A 16,192-nucleotide genomic window follows, 5' to 3' on the forward strand; every position below is an offset into this window, starting at 1 on the left:
TGATATTTAATGGACACAATTATTTGGAATGAAAGTTGTTTGTTATGATTGAGCTCACTCTAGTTTGTATTGAGAAACAGTAGTGCAAATTGTTCAGTTGCTAATTGCTAGGAAGAGAAGTTGTGAAAAAAAGCATAACTTTTCTTGGTGGTCCATTTTTGTTTTTCTCTTAATTACTGAACAACTGGAATACATGAAGCAAAGCACTTTCTAACAGGTCTTAGACACATTGAACAGTTGGCCCTAGTGAGATGATTTTGGTTAGTTGATATTGTATTTGGCAACAGGTTTAGGTTTTTGTTCTTTAAGATTGTGAAATAAAGATTGAGGTGTTAGGGAAATTGGAAGACTTTGGGTTTTTCAAAAAGTAGGTCTGTTTTCACTTTTACTGTCATGTGGTTGAACTTATACTGAATACATTGTTACATTTGGTGATTGTTCTGTGTGCCTTGTGACCTTACATCAGTTTTGTTGATTAGTTTTGTTGGTTTTCGGTTTTCTGAAAATAAAGGAGGCCAAATCTTTGTACGATTGTGCTATATTATACAACTATTCGAAGTCTCTGGTCGGGTCACAATTCCCACACCTTCAAAATAAATTTCAAAAATCAAGTTTTGTAGGTTAGTGCTAGGTCTTTGGTGTCTATTTGGTGCAAATGACATGACATTTTAGCAGACTTTACTTCTCAAACATGTATGGATTGGAGATTGGGATGCTATGTTATTGGTACATTTTCTTGTATCATTCTTATCTTCATCTCAAAAATATTTTTCTCTTATCAGAAAAGAAAATAAGTTTTCCATTTTGCCTTGCTCTCATGGACTACATAGTGTTAATTGTAGAATTTTGGTTTATTTCTTTTATGTTCTTTTATGTACCCCAATGTGTTCTATTGATTAACTTCTAATTTTTTTGGACAGTTTGTTTATCTTCGTGACAATCTCCTTTCTACATTGGACGGAGTTGAAATATTGACAAGAGTGAAGGTTTTGTATACTTTTAATTTGTAATTTATTTAGATTTTGAGGTTTTGTTTGAGAATTTTTGTTATCTTCTAAATGCTTAAAAGAATTATTTATTGCCAGGTTCTTGATTTGAGTTTTAATGACTTTAAAGGGCCTGGATTTGAGCCTCTTGAGAATTGCAAAGTACTGCAGGTGTGTTGCCTTCTTTCTTGGGTTTGTATTTTTGTATGCATGTGTAATGTGTTTGTCATATTGCTGCTTTTGGAAAAAGTTTTACAATGTTAATTGTTACTTGATAAATTTTTCTGCAGCAACTTTATCTTGCTGGAAATCAAATTACATCATTGGCAAGTCTCCCGCAACTTCCTAACTTGGAGGCAAGCTTTAATAATTCTGCAAACTTCATGATTTTAATCATGTCTTAACTCGTTTGTCAACTTAAGTGTTTTATAAACTTTCTGATTTTATTCTGTTTTTGCAGTTCCTCTCAGTAGCTCAAAATAAATTGAAATCTCTCACTATGGCAAGTCAACCTCGACTGCAGGTTGTTTTGTTTCATTCAGTTGTGACAATATATTGGCTTAGATATATACACACACATTGGATTATATATTAATCTATGTATTTGGACTTTGGTGCAGGTCTTAGCTGCCAGCAAAAACAGAATTTCCACTCTTAAGGGTTTCCCATATTTACCTGTTCTTGAGGTTAGTATAACATGGCCTAAGCATATCATGCATTGTGTGTATGAATTAGTCCTATTGTTTGACAAAGTTCTTATTTATTGTGTGAAATGTCATCCTCTCAATGTATATATGGAATGGAGTCATAGACAATAGAATATTAGAATATGGATTATACTTTTAGTTTTTGTTTTGTTGTGATGAAATGAACTATTGGTTTTCTAAGAAAATCAACTAGGGAAAATGTATAGTTTGTGGTGTGATGCTTGGGTTCTTTCTATTTTACCGTTTGGTGTGATTGGTTGTCCCTCCTTCCTTTCTTCTTAAGGATAAAATTTGGAACAAAGCATGCTGATGTCTATCAATTATAATGGAACTGTTAAGTGTTGACCATTTGCAATGAACAAAGGGATGTCAAAAGAGTAATCCAATCCTTGTTGAAAACCAACAATAAACATCGATAAACTTGTTTGCAAATTTAAATCTCTCTCCAGGGTCAAATCTCTTACTTGGATTGCAGTTCTTAATTGGATCAATACTAATTGTTGACCGGATGTCAAGGACATCAAATCTAATCAGATTCCGTGATTTGTTTAATGAATTTTTTCCTAAATATGATTTGTTGTGATATTCTTTCCTTTTTAGCTTAGCTTATTTTTAGGAGGTTTTATGATTAGAATTAGAAATCTTTCTTTTTATTTTAGGCTAGTATTTTCTTGTTTTCTAGTTGTTTCTATTTCTGTAATCCCTCTCTAAAGAGGATGATTTTCTGCACATTTGACATAACACAATATTCAAACACTTCAAGGTGTTATCAGAGCAGGACTTTGCACTATGCCTTTGATTTATAGCCATGGCTAACCCTTAACCATTAATTATGGATAGGAGACTGCCACTCCCACTCTATTAGATTCAAAATATGAGCAACGGGTATTGGTTGGTGGTGACTCCCATTTAATTCAGATCACCACATTGCGATTCAATTGGTTGAACTACCATATGTGATCCCAATCAGTTTAGATGTACATTCATCAAAGAGGGAAGATTGGATACCTCATTGAGGAGTGAAGCTAGCCTGGTGTCTTTGACAGGCAATATAATGTGTATGATACCGAAAATTCCATGGTGGTGACATGACTGGTGAACTCAGTGGAGGAAGATATCAGCTGTAACTATATGTATTATATGACCTCCAAGGAATTGTGGAATATTGTAAAGGAGATTACATATGATTTTGGGAATAAATCCTAGATTTATCATCTCACTCTCCAAGTTAGAGACATTCGACAAGGGGTGATAGTGTCACCAAATATTTCCATAGAACGAAGTGGGTGTGGCAAGGACCCTTACCACTTCGATACCTACAAGTAGAATTCAACTGTTGATGCTAAACATCACTAACAAGCAGTGGAATAAGTGAGGATGTTTCAATTTCTTGCAGGACTCAATGTGGAGCTAGATGATGTTCATGGTAAAGTTATTGGACGAGCAATCCTACCCTCAATTGAGGAAGTATTTGTTGAAGTTAAAAGAGAGGAAACCTGTAGAGCTGTGATGATGGAAAGGCAAGATTGAACAGACTTCATTGGAGTCCAATGCACTCTTAGTGGAACCTACTGCACTTATGGAATTGAGTCAGCCTGAGGTGGTGTTAGGTGCTCTGGTTGGATGGCTAAAAGTCTGAAATTTAGAAGATTTTGGCCGAGATTTTGCAAATTGATATCATTCTGCCTAGCATGAGCCCTTTCTTTAGTCCTGTTATTTTGGTTAAGAAGGACGGTGGGTGGCGGTTTTGTGTGGATTATAGGGTGCTGAAAAACATTATAGTACCTAATAAATTTCCAATTCTGATTATAGATGAGTTATTGGATGAAGTTGTTGGGGCTGCGGTATTTTCGAAGCTTGATTAGAAGTCCAGTTACCACCAAATCCGCATGCAGCAGGAGTATATTCTGAAAACAGCATTTAAGACCCATGAGGGGCAATATGATTCTTAGTAATGCCTTTCGGTCTCACGAATGGTTCATCTACTTTTCAGGCATTGAAGAACAACATTTTGAAGGGAGTTTTTGGGGGAAGTGAGTTTTAGGGAGTTGTTGGAGGCGAGAGGAGTATATAAATAGAAAAGGGAGGAGAAGGGTAGGTAAAAAGTAGAGTGAGAATTGAGGGGGAAATTGGCCTCTCGAATGCCAAATATCATTGTGGTTATTTCTTATATGCTCATACACACTTACATAATAGAATTCTTCACTAATTGGGGAACTATCATACTAATACTCTCTTTTCAGTGATTCTGTTTTTTCTTCTATTTCTATTATCTTCTACTGATTCCTACTAAATTTCTATACTGATTCTACTTCAATTCTCTTTTACCTTCTGTTATATCTCAGAGCCTTATAGACCTCAATTTGGTGCAAAGTTCATTGATTTGTTAGAGGACTTTCCTTCTCAAACGTGTGCCAATTAGAAAGCTAAGCTAATTTGTTCTGTTTTGGATCTATTAGGAGGATCGCTTTTCCTTTCCTTTGCTTTTGGTATTCTTCGCTTGGTGTTAATGGTATTTCGTCTCCCCCCCCCTCTTTAACTTTCTCCTCCTCCCTCGTAATATTAAAAATACTATCTCTATGGATGTTTGACTTAATTATAAATGCAGTTGAAATATTTTCCCGTAAAGGAAAAAGTTGAGTAATATGACAGTCAGCCATTATGTGCTCCCATTAGAAACATTTGGTGCACGTGTGTGGTGTGCCTGGTTTGAAACTTTTAAATCATTGGCTGCACTTGTAAATTGTGTAATACCAGTATTTTCAACATCCAATGTTAGAGATTGCGATCAGTGAAAATTACTACATGAATGTATAGTAAAAATGTGAACTGATTGGTTACTTCCAATGATTTTGTTGTATCGTAGCATTTGCGTGTGGAGGAGAATCCTATACTTAAGATGCCTCATTTAGAAGCTGCTTCGATATTGCTAGTTGGGCCCACTTTGAAAAAATATAACGATAGAGGTATGGGTGGTAACTTTTTCATTACCCTTTATCATCTACTGTTGTTAGGACTGGAATTGATTGTTTAAAACTTCTTGATTCTTATTCCCTGAATATTACCCACTGTATGTGTTATCTACTGTTGTCTGTGAGTTATCCTACGAATTAATATAAGTTGAAGAAGTTTTGCAGATCTTTCTCGTGAGGAAATGGCATTAGCCAAACGATATCCTGCACAAACAGCATTATGTATCAGAGATGGTTGGGAGTTTGGTCGCCCTGAGCAAGCTGCAGAGTCAACTTTCCGTTTTCTAGCAGAGAAATGGAAAGATCATATCCCTCCTGGGTTCCTCCTCAAAGAAGCCTCCATTGATAAACCGTCGGAAGAAGATGTGTGTCACTGTCATTTCACGGTTATTCCTGATGGTGCAGTGAGTGTGGACTCTCCATTAGTCTTAAAATATCAATGGTTTTCTGGTGACAAAACACTTTCAAATTTTGTTTCTATTCCAGATGCTACTGGTGAGGTAATGAGTTGACTACATTTACCTTAAATTGTTTTATGTTTTATTCTCTTTTTGTTATTGTAAATATATTTGTCCGATACCCTGTTCTCAATAAAGTGTTTGATTACCAGATTTACTGGCCAAAGCATGATGACATTGGTAAAATTCTGAAAGTGGAATGCACTCCCTGTTTAGGCGAGACAGAGTATCCTTCTATATTTGCCGTCTCTCCTGCAGTTTCACGAGGTAGACCTGTCTTATATCCTTACAGATAGTTATTAACATGTCCTATATAGAATAGCCTTTGTCAGGAGAGAATTGTGGGATATCCTAGCTGTCTTTGTGAAGTTGGTTTGTGTAAGTATGAACATAAGTAACTTTGCTTTTGGGGAACGGATGAGCTCCTCCAAACCTGAATTATTGTGTTGTTGCTTGAAGGTGAGCTATTGTGAGGGGAAAACTAGAAACACCCCCTTTTGTTAGTATGGCAAACTAGAAGTGAGGACAAAGAGAATTTTGCAAGCAAAACGAAAAAAGAGAAGGGTTTAAAGTGATGGAGGGGCACCATAGATGCAATGCTGTGACATTGCCTTTATTTGTGCCAAATGACAAGAAGATAGAGTTTTGGATGTTCAACTCTAAAACACAACCTTTTGCCTCAATAGTGCTGCTATTTGGCGCTGTCGATAACTATATGTTTGCTTACCTGTTTAGATTCTTTCTGGCAAAAGAAAAAGGAGCTGTATGATTTCTTTCTATATTGATGTTCTGTACTTTAACAATTTTTTAGCATGTATATTTCTCATGCATTTCTTATTCTATGCTTTTACTTTTCACAAGGAAGTGGAATTCCAAAGGTTGTAACACTTGAAGTTCATGGAGAACTAGTAGAGGGAAGTATCATCAAGGGCTGTGCGAAGGTTGCATGGTGTGGTGGGACTCCAGGAAAAGGTGTTGCTAGGTGAGATGGCATTCTCTACATCTGTACTTGCATTTCAGGTTCCATGTGTTGGTCTGCATCTGTGTAAATGATGAAATATATGTTCTGTTGAGAAAGTTGTGTAATGCAACTCCGCCATGTCTTTTGTTACCTTTCCTTAATATAGTTGGCTGCGGAGGAAATGGAACAGCAGTCCTGTAGTCATTGCTGGGGCAGAAGATGAAGAGTATCTGCTAACCTTAGATGATGTTGATTCAAGTTTGGTTTTCATGTACACACCAGTAACAGAGGAAGGTGCTAAAGGAGAGCCTCAATATAAATATACAGATTTTATAAAAGCCGGTATGTATTAAATTTTATCATCTTTATCTTAATGTTTGAGCTTCTTTTGAATCATGCTTGGTAGCATTTGTGAGGAAACTTGTCTAGAGGAGGCTGGTGATTGTGGTTTGGAGAAGCTATGGTTGGGGTAAAGAAGATTCTAGTGCCACAAAAGGTTGTGGAGACTGTTGAGACGATGGGTTTTTTTAGTTAGGAGAGGAAGAATAGAAAGTCTTGAGTAATATGAAATATGTTGCTATTATATTATGTGGTGTTGTAGAAATACAAGGTATTTGCCATAATCCTTGTTAAAGGAGGAAATAATCATAAAATAACAATCAATCCTTAGAGATATTTGATATTTTGAGATATGATAGAGATATAATGGGATATTCTCTTTATTTGTTGCACTTGCACCTCTCTACAAGGTAAAGCTTACTAAGTTTTAAGCTTGCTACACTTAAGCTTTAAGGATATAAAATAACTTCTGTTGAATTTCATGGCACCATGAAAAAGGAAATAAATATTTGAAGGAAAATATTTAAATAAGTGGAAATAAATTTCTCAAATGAAAATGATGATTACAATTAGTGTGAAAACATAAGCATCTTAGCATGGAATGTGAGAGGGGCATCTAGTAAATTAGCCCGCGTGCACTTCAAGGAGATTGTGAAAATTCATCATCCTACCTTCTTTATTGTTATTGAGACTCATATAGTCTTTGATAAGATGAAATCTTTTTGGGAGAAGCTCGGGTATAGTAGTGTTGGCATCTCTGAGGTTAGGGGCCAGAGTGGGGGTATCTGGGTACTGGTACAGGAGTCTTGGAAGGAAAGTAGAATTCTTGATATCACTGAACATTGTGTCTCCTTCAAAGTGGTAAAAGGATCTAATGTGTGGGTGTGCAGCGCTATTTATGCCCATCCTCAGGTGCAATATAGAAGAACCCTTTGGAAATATCTTGAAAAGTTCTCTGTTTCTATTACTTGCCCTTGGATTGCTCTTGGAGACTTCAATGAAGTTCTCGTCTCAACAGATGTGAAAGGGGGTGCCTTCAACGCTAACAGATCTCTTGCTTTTGCAACTGCCATGGATAGCTGCGGACTTATGGATATGGGTACGAAGGGAAGGAAGTTTACTTGGCACAGGAGAGTTAAGGGGGGCTTAGATGTAGCAAAAAAATTGGATAGGGCCTTTCTTAATGAAGATTGGCGTCTGCTATATCCTGAGGCTTTTTGCGAAATTTTGGGAAGGTATCACTCTGATCATTCACCTATCTTGGTCATGTGTAATCCTGCTGGTATGAACAAGAGGAAGAGAAACTGTCCTTTCAGATTCCAAGCGGCGTGGACCACCCATCCCCTCTTCCGTGAAGTGGTTCACAAGGCCTGGGACTCTGGGTCTCCGAATGTATCTAAAAGCCTGACTGCTGTGAAAAGAGATGCTCAAAAATTTAATTCAGAAGTTTTTGGCAACATCTTTGTTACAAAAAGAGAGCTTGAGCAAAATATTAATAGAGTCCAGATTTCTTTGGAGTCTAGTGATGACCCTAGTTTGAGGGAAGAAGAAAAACGACTTCAACAAGAGCTAAATTCTGTCCTCTTAAGAGAGGAGATTTACTGGTATCAAAAATCTAGGGAAAAATGGGTCAAGTTCGGAGACAGAAATACCAGTTTCTTTCATCTCCAAACCATTGTTAGAAGGAAAAGAAATAAAATTCATAGCCTTATGTTAGAAGTTGGAACTTGGTCGAATGACGAGGACTCCTTGAGAAAGGAAGCTAATAATTTTTTCCAAAGACTCTTTTGTTCTAGAGAGGAAGTGGATTTTGGTGTTCTTAACGGGGTTCCCCTGCCGCAACTTAGTCAAGAGGCCTGTAAGTTTCTCTCTGAACCAGTTTCTATTGAGGAGGTGAGGAGGACTGTTATGGAGATGAACTCCTTCAAGGCACCTGGACCAGATGGCTTCCAAGCTATTTTCTTTAAGGAGTATTGGGACGTAGTGGGAAGGGATGTTTGGAAGATTGTGTGTAAAGCTTTCGCAGGTGAAGTTTTAGATGCTTCCTTTTTTGAGACTCTTATTGTTCTTATCCCGAAAGTGGACAGGCCGACGGCCATGAAAGAATTTAGGCCTATAAGCCTATGCAATGTCATATACAAAATTTTAACTAAGGTCCTTGTTAATCGCTTCCGCCCTTTCCTGACAGAGGTTATTGGTCCCCTTCAAGGTGGATTTATCCCGGGGAGAGGAACGAGCGAGAATATCTTATTGCGCAAGAGATCCTTAATTTTATGCGCAAGACCAAGTCCAAGAAAGGTACTATGGCTTTCAAAATTGATTTAGAGAAGGCATATGATAGGGTAGATTGGAGATTCCTTCAACATACTCTTACTAGTTTTGGCTTCCCTCAGAATATAACTAGCCTAATCATGAGGTGTGTTTGCTCTTCTTCTCTTTCAATCCTATGGAATGGCGAGAGATTACAGAATTTTAATTCTAAAAGAGGGCTAAGACAAGGTGACCCTCTATCTCCGTATCTCTTCGTTTTGTGTATGGAACGATTGGCGTGCCTTATCTCTCATTATGTGTCTAATGGATCTTGGGTGCCTGTTGCCATCTCCAAAGGGGGACCTAGGATTTCACACCTTATGTTTGCTGACGACCTTCTCCTTTTCTGCAAAGCAACAAGGTCGCAGGTTGAAATGGTTATGCAGGTTCTTGAACTCTTTACAAAGGCATCTGGATTGAAAGTTAATCTGGCTAAATCTAAGGCTCAATGCTCTAAGAACATCACTCATCGGAGGAAGGAGGTCTTGTCAAGGGTTTCTCAGATTCACTTAACTCAGAACATAGGCAGATATTTGGGGGTAAACATAGGCCATGATAGAGCGGCGAAAAAGATGGTGCAAGAGGTTATTGACAAGGTCCAAAGGAGGCTAGCTAGCTGGAAAGGTAGGCTTCTTAATAAGGCAGGAAGGTTATGTTTGGTTAAGTCGGTATTGACTTCCATCCCAGTGTATAATATGCAAGTAGCCTTTTTTCCCTCTTATGCTTGTGAAAAAATTGACTCGATGATGAGACAATTCCTTTGGAAGGGTCAGACTAATGGGAGGGGACTACCCCTTGTGAATTGGACTAAGGTTGTCGCACCGAGAAAACATGGAGGCCTAGGGGTGAGGGACTCTAGGTGTGCAAACATTGCCCTTCTGGGAAAGCTTGTTTGGCAACTTCTTCACTGCAAAGAGAAACTATGGGTACAACTCCTAACCAAGAAGTATCTGGCTGCTGGGAAAGGTTTTGTGGAGGTTATTGGGGCCTCTTACGTTTGGAAAAGTGTGATTAAAGCGTTCAATAGCTTGAAAGAGGGCTTTGCGTGGTGCTGTGGTACTTTGGATCAATCTTTGTGGTTTGATGAATGGTCTCCTTTGGGTAAGCTTGCAGACTTAATTCCATATGTTCATATAACTGACCTCCACCTTTCTCTAGATGACGTTATTTATAATGGTCGATGGGATCTTAGCAACCTCTATTCTCCTCTTCCTCATCATATCCGTTCGTCCCTAATTGAGTTGCCTGTTCCTGGTAACAACCACTATGGCCCAGGGTGGATTTGGGCTGCTGCCGCAACAAAAGAGTATTCTTCTAGAAGTGGATATATTTGGTTGGCGAAAAGAAAATTCCAATGGGATGAAAGCGAAGATTGGAATTGGATATGGAAGCCTTTCATCCCGGAGAAGATCAAATTCTTGCTTTGGCTTTCTCTTCACAATGCTGTCCCTACTGACGCGATCCGGTTCAAGCGCAAGTTAACACCTAGTGATATTTGTAAGAGGTATGGTGCCCATTCGGAAACAATTCTGCATTGTTTTAGAGATTGCGATAGGGCCAAAGCTGTTTGGAATATCATTGATCCTTCGTTCAGCGAGACTAGAGGATTGTCCAATTTAACTCCTTGGCTTAAACAGGGCATATCTAGTATGGGCTGCCTTTTCGCATCCGGAATTTGGTGGATATGGAGGCATCGATGTCATGAGGTTTTCAACCCAGATGAAGTTTGGTCCGATAAGAAAGTGGCGATCCTAGCTAGAAATATGAGCTTTGATCTTAGAAACCTTCATTACAACCGGATTATCTATTCAGATATTGAAAGGAAATTTAAGTGGGAGCCTCCACCCAACGGCACCTACAAGGTCAACTATGATGCGAGTGTTCTTCAGGGAGCCCAGCGAGCTGGTTTTGGTTGTGTTCTGAGGGATGATAGAGGGAGATGGGTGTTGGGCCGTTCAGGTGCTCTTCCTTTGTGGTCTGTTTATCGTTGTGAGCTGATGGCCTCTTGGCAGGGGCTGATGTTAGCCTGGGAAGCTGGTTGCCAGAGGGTTATTTGTGAAACAGACTCGCTCGATGCTTATCTTGTGTTGAGTAACATCACCAGCCACACAACACATGAGGTGAAGGATATTGTGTTAAAACTCCAAGATCTTTTGTCCAAAGATTGGGAGGTCCAGTTCCATCTGATTCGAAGGGAAGCTAATAGTGTCGCTGATTGGTTGGCTAAATCCGGAGCTAGAAGTGATTCAGCTCATGTTTCTTGGATCAAACCTGGTGCAGATTTGGAGCAATACCTAGTGCAAGAGGCAACGGGTTCTAGCTAGCTTGGCTTGGCTGTGTTTTGTTTCTTTGTTTGTTGATATTTTCAGTCACCAAAAAAAAAATTAGTCTATTACATGACTTATATTGTGTTAGACATGTAACTAACTATCATAACCTTCTTGCTAATCCTAATTACAATAATATCGTCCGACTTCTCTTCATAAGTTGGAGAATGTGTACTTTAGCATGTCCAGCATGAGATGGATGAGGGTACACCACAACGAGATGTGAAAAATACAGTGAACTAGAATCTAAAAAAGGAAGGAAAAACCGAGTCACAAAGGCCTTCATCCAACCAATGGAGAATACGAATATGAAATGAGTTAATTCACCAGCATACAAATCGGTCAAACGTTGCACTTCAATGTAGGAATGGGAATAGAGATTGGCAATGGAAGCCAAAATTAGATCCACAAAGGTGGAAGCCAAGTCATTGTGAAAGCAGAGATATATGGCAATGGAAGCCAAAATTAGATCCACAAAGGTGGAAGCCAAGTCGTTGTGAAAGCAGAGATATATCACAAACCAAATTGGAAAAGGTTAAGATGGGCACTGCCTTGAGATAAAGAAAAGACAACCGAGATGGAGATTACCAAGTGTGGGAAATCACTTACCACACCGTAGGGAATCCACTTGAAAACAGAGAATGCAGTGGCTAAATAGAGAGTGCACTTCAGGCAGTGAAGAACTACCAACTCATGGGAGAATCCTGAACTAAATATTTATGATTGAAGCAGTGAAGAAACAAGTCTGGGAACAAGATTAACAAATCGGTACAAGGCAGAAAAAATGCTGGATTTGCCAGCATGATGAATAGATTGGAAGTGAACCATAATGGAGCCATATTATGCTTTCAAAAAAGTGGTTTTGGAAGAATTATTTTAGAAAGTTTAAAACGAAATATCAAAGAAAGAAAAGAAATATGAGAAAATGTGTGATAAATGGGAAGTGTTTTTGGTAGATGGCAAAAGAAAGGATAATCCAAAAAGAAGAAACCGCAGCAAGAAAATCATTGAAGGTGATAATAATTCAATGCCATGTTGATTTACTTGGTACCAGGTAAAAGGAAATAAATAATTAAGAGAAAAGTGGAAATGAATTTAATTCAACGTTGAATACGATTGTAAAAGGATATACAATGTTTTGGAGAAATTGAAGAGGCAAAACTCATCGGTACTTCCAAATAGGAATTAAACTATTTGAATGAATTAGGATTGATGGGTTGTAAGAAACTCAATGAAGGCATCAGAAATTTTCTATACATACAATAATAAATCACACATGATTAGCCAAGTTTGACAAGATGACAACACTATGGACAAACCAAAGTGGCTACCATGGTGCAAAGATTAGTTGGCTCAATCATCAGGGAATCTTCAGCAATTGTTGGAAAAGGATCAACAAACATGGGTCATCATTGAAAGGGTAAAAAATGGAAACATGAAAACTGGTGCATTCAAGTAGTGTTTGGATGTAAGCAGCATGGGATATTTACAATGTGGAGAATAGGGTGATTTCAGCGATGCATCGCCATGTGTTGCCAAAAGGATCATGTAACTTGATGCTTGAGAAGTGAAGTGCTGCGTGTAGGTACATGGATGAGCGGATGGAGACATGCACAGTGGGGAGCCTATCGTGCAAGTGGTGCTAAGGTGAATGATGGGCTCTGTGACACACTCATAAGTTGGTAGTGGTTGGCATCAGAGAACACTTTGAAGGTGGTAAAAATGGCTATTTGAATGGATATAAAAAGGAAAAATGCATCGAAGGCTGTTAGAGTGACATGCTGAAATAAATGTTCCATGCGATGGTTAACATGAAATACTCTGCTGGATAACCATGGGGCCATTTCTTTATGACATTTCACACATTATAAGAGAAGGGTTTGATTGCCCTATGCTTCAATTTTAGTTTGCATACCGTGAAAGATCTATAATCCCCGAGATTTGCTTGCAGTTGGATAGGAGCATGTACATGTCTTTTTCCGTTAAATGGAATGGGCTACGTAGATAAAATGATAGTGTTTTAGTGCAAATCATGTTTATCGAACAGGTTATTTAACTTTGAGTCTTTAATGATTTTTGTTTACCACTATTCTTGATCATTCTTTGACTTAAATTGTTTGATGACACTGAATTTGATGAGATCTTCTTACTATTCACAAGTGTTTTTTTTGCATGTCCTTCACACAATAGTTGCTATTTTAGTTTCTTGTCTACATTCATTATTATTCCTCTCATCTAACATGTGTACTAATTAAACATAATGTTTTCATGTTTTCTGGCTTTGTTGCCAAATATTCAACCGCGTACGGTTGACACCCATAACACTGCTCTGTTTTATTAACGTAGCTTGAATCCTGTTGTTTACATTTTTTTATTGTTCCTTCATATGTCTATAAGATGCATACAGCTAGATGCTTAAACACTGTTAAAGTCCGTGATTAACCAGGAAAATAAGAGTAAATAGTAGCTTACAGAATGGGAGAAAGAATATATTATTCTTATGTGATGTGTACGTGATGTGACTTACATGAGAGGAATACTAACATCTTTTTATAATAATGGTAAAATCGTAATACTAATAAGGAAATAGTGATAAATATCAGTGCTAATCCCAAGAGATCATATTTGATAATCTTTGATATTATATGATTCTATCTTGATTTCTGAGGAACCCAATGAGTTGTGGTATGTTCTCCATTTTTGACCACCATGTTAAAGATACGCCCTATTTTGCTAACCTTTACTTTTTCTCTGTTTTTAACCTTTTCTAACATTCACCTAATTGAAAATATGGTCTCAAGATTGTTTTCTGTTCTGAAACTTTCCATTTATATATTTGCTCAACTCTTGAACTAGGACTATTCCATCAGCGAAAAGCATGCTTGGTGGCACATTTGAATAGGGAACTTTCTTTAATTGAATTTTTAATTTCCTTGTGATAATTCTTTTTTAGGTACTAATGTGTCCTCTGTTATTAGGAATATGTAGATGAACATGAAGTGAAAGTATATATTGGATATAAATGGCTTATAATTAATGAAATGATTCTATTTGGAAATTATTATTGTAAAGAAAGGGTTAATCTATTGTCATGAGATTAAAATTGGAAATATCTCTTGGTTTCGAAGCTGTCAAACTGTTATCTTGGAGGGACCAATTTTGCTGAACTACTTTCCATGGTACTATCTGAGGTTTGTTTGTCATTTTTCCGTTTCACATTGCAGCTCCTCCTTCAGTTAGTAATGTTAGAATAGTTGGAGATGTTGTTGAAGGAAATACCATTAAAGGAGTTGGTGATTATTTTGGAGGGAGGGAGGGTCCCAGCAAGTTTGAATGGTTACGGGAGAACAAGAGTGCAGGGTGAGTATTCATTTTATTATGCCTCATAGGATTCACGCTCCTTTCTCCCGTGTTTTGTTTTACTAATTTTTCTGTTATTCGTTGTGGTAAACTTGGGCAGTGACTTTTTGTTAGTCTCAGCTGGTACTTCTGAATATACCTTGGCCAAAGAGGATGTTGGTCAATGTTTGGCTTTTGTATACATACCGATTAATTTTGAAGGTTGGTTTCTAGATTTTTTGTGATTTTATTAATTATATACATATAATGTGAAGGGGAACCTTGGAACAACCTTGAGTTGTCTCCATGTGACCTCAAGGTCACGGGTTCAAGTTGTGATGTAATTATCAGGTTAGGCTGTCTATAATACACCCTTTGGGTGCGGCCCTTTCCCGGATTCTGTGCTATTGTGGGATGCCTGTGTACCAGCTGCTCTTTAAGTATATACATGTAATGTAAATATTTAACTCTTCATTGGTATATTTTCTCAGGTCAGGAAGGAAAATCTCTGTCAGCAAGGTCGCCTGTTGTCAAACAAGGTATCTCAGTAACACTCTACATTGTCCCCTCCGCCCTGTTTCTTCTGTTTTTTGCTTCACCATTATTGGATATACTCTTAACAGTAGCCAGTGCCAGTACACACACACACGCACACACACACACACACAACCATTTGTGGGCCCATCTATTTAGATTGGAGATATCAAACATTCCTCAACCCTGCCCAACCCCGCACGCATATGGTCACCCACCTGCCAATAAATTGAGCTTTTGGGTGGATTGGATTGGATTTTGACTGTTTTCTTCAAGGACAATATTATAGGATGTTATTCCGTGAGGGGATGGAGTTAGTCATCTTTTGATCTGTGAATTGCATGGTTAGGTTTCACAAAGGATTCTATAGTAACTTTTTCTGCCCCTTTTCATTCTTTTAATTGATCACCCCCAAGTGTGTAATGTTCTGGAAAATGGTTCCAACTTTCACCCTATGCGTTTTGAAAATAAAATTTGTTTTTTATTTGCCGAAGTTTGCATTTTAATATCAAAAGAAATTTATTTTGAAGAGAAAAAAAGAGTTGAGTAGAGGATTAGGCATCCTAACAGCAATGCATGTAAATATGTATAAATTTATGAATACTTACAAATTTAAAAGTAACCATTGATTAAGCATTTTTAATTCTTTTAAATGCTTTATTGTTTCATATATGTAATTCTTCTCAGTTCTTCTAGTAATATGTTGAGATATCTGAAGATGATGATGCTTTTACCAAATGCTGCTAATCACATCAACAATCAACATATTATCTTTGATTTTTCTTGTGATGCTTTTATCTGGATTTCAGCACCACCAAAAGTAACCAATGTCAAAATAATTGGTGACCTACGAGAGAATAGCAAGGTAACTGCAACTGGTATTGTTACTGGAGGAACTGAAGGATCTAGCAGAGTTCAGTGGTTTAAGACATATTCTTCAACTTTGGATGAAAACAGTCTTGAGGCCTTAAGTTCTTCCAAAATAGCAAAGGTGAGTTGTTTTGTGCTTTATATCATTACATAATGATTCGTGAAAAGCAAGGTGTGATTTTTTTACGCATAATATCATTGTAATTCCTTGTTGGATTATGACTGGTTCAGGCATTCCGCATACCACTTGGAGCTGTTGGCTGTTACATTGTTGCAAAATATACACCAATGACTCCTGATGGTGATTATGGTGAACCAGCATTTGTAATATCTGATAGAGCAGTTGAGAGTGAGTTTCCACATCCCTTATCCCTCCTTTGTTTTTGTTC

At 37.7% G+C, this 16,192-nt stretch overlaps 1 protein-coding gene across 4 annotated transcripts in view; it reads left to right on the forward strand.

The window, feature by feature from the left end:
- LOC112738443 (187-kDa microtubule-associated protein AIR9) overlaps positions 1-16,192 on the forward strand; it is a 32,520-nt gene that overhangs the window by 2,810 nt on the left and 13,518 nt on the right. For all 4 annotated transcript variants that reach the window (XR_003169403.3, XR_011869775.1, XR_003813087.2 and 1 more), the window contains exons 3-17: positions 921-986; positions 1,086-1,157; positions 1,277-1,342; positions 1,447-1,509; positions 1,607-1,672; positions 4,560-4,659; positions 4,831-5,165; positions 5,276-5,390; positions 5,985-6,105; positions 6,251-6,426; positions 14,285-14,420; positions 14,521-14,621; positions 14,891-14,938; positions 15,743-15,924; positions 16,035-16,152. Coding sequence is in view for 1 of the 4 variants with exons in the window: in XM_025788910.3 (XP_025644695.1) it covers positions 921-986; positions 1,086-1,157; positions 1,277-1,342; positions 1,447-1,509; positions 1,607-1,672; positions 4,560-4,659; positions 4,831-5,165; positions 5,276-5,390; positions 5,985-6,105; positions 6,251-6,426; positions 14,285-14,420; positions 14,521-14,621; positions 14,891-14,938; positions 15,743-15,924; positions 16,035-16,152 (1,765 nt within the window). In the remaining 3 variants the exon portion in view is untranslated. The remainder of the gene's footprint in view (positions 1-920; positions 987-1,085; positions 1,158-1,276; positions 1,343-1,446; positions 1,510-1,606; positions 1,673-4,559; positions 4,660-4,830; positions 5,166-5,275; positions 5,391-5,984; positions 6,106-6,250; positions 6,427-14,284; positions 14,421-14,520; positions 14,622-14,890; positions 14,939-15,742; positions 15,925-16,034; positions 16,153-16,192) is intronic.

Source organism: Arachis hypogaea, chromosome 13, assembly GCF_003086295.3.
Source record: "Arachis hypogaea cultivar Tifrunner chromosome 13, arahy.Tifrunner.gnm2.J5K5, whole genome shotgun sequence".
NCBI lineage: Eukaryota > Viridiplantae > Streptophyta > Magnoliopsida > Fabales > Fabaceae > Arachis > Arachis hypogaea.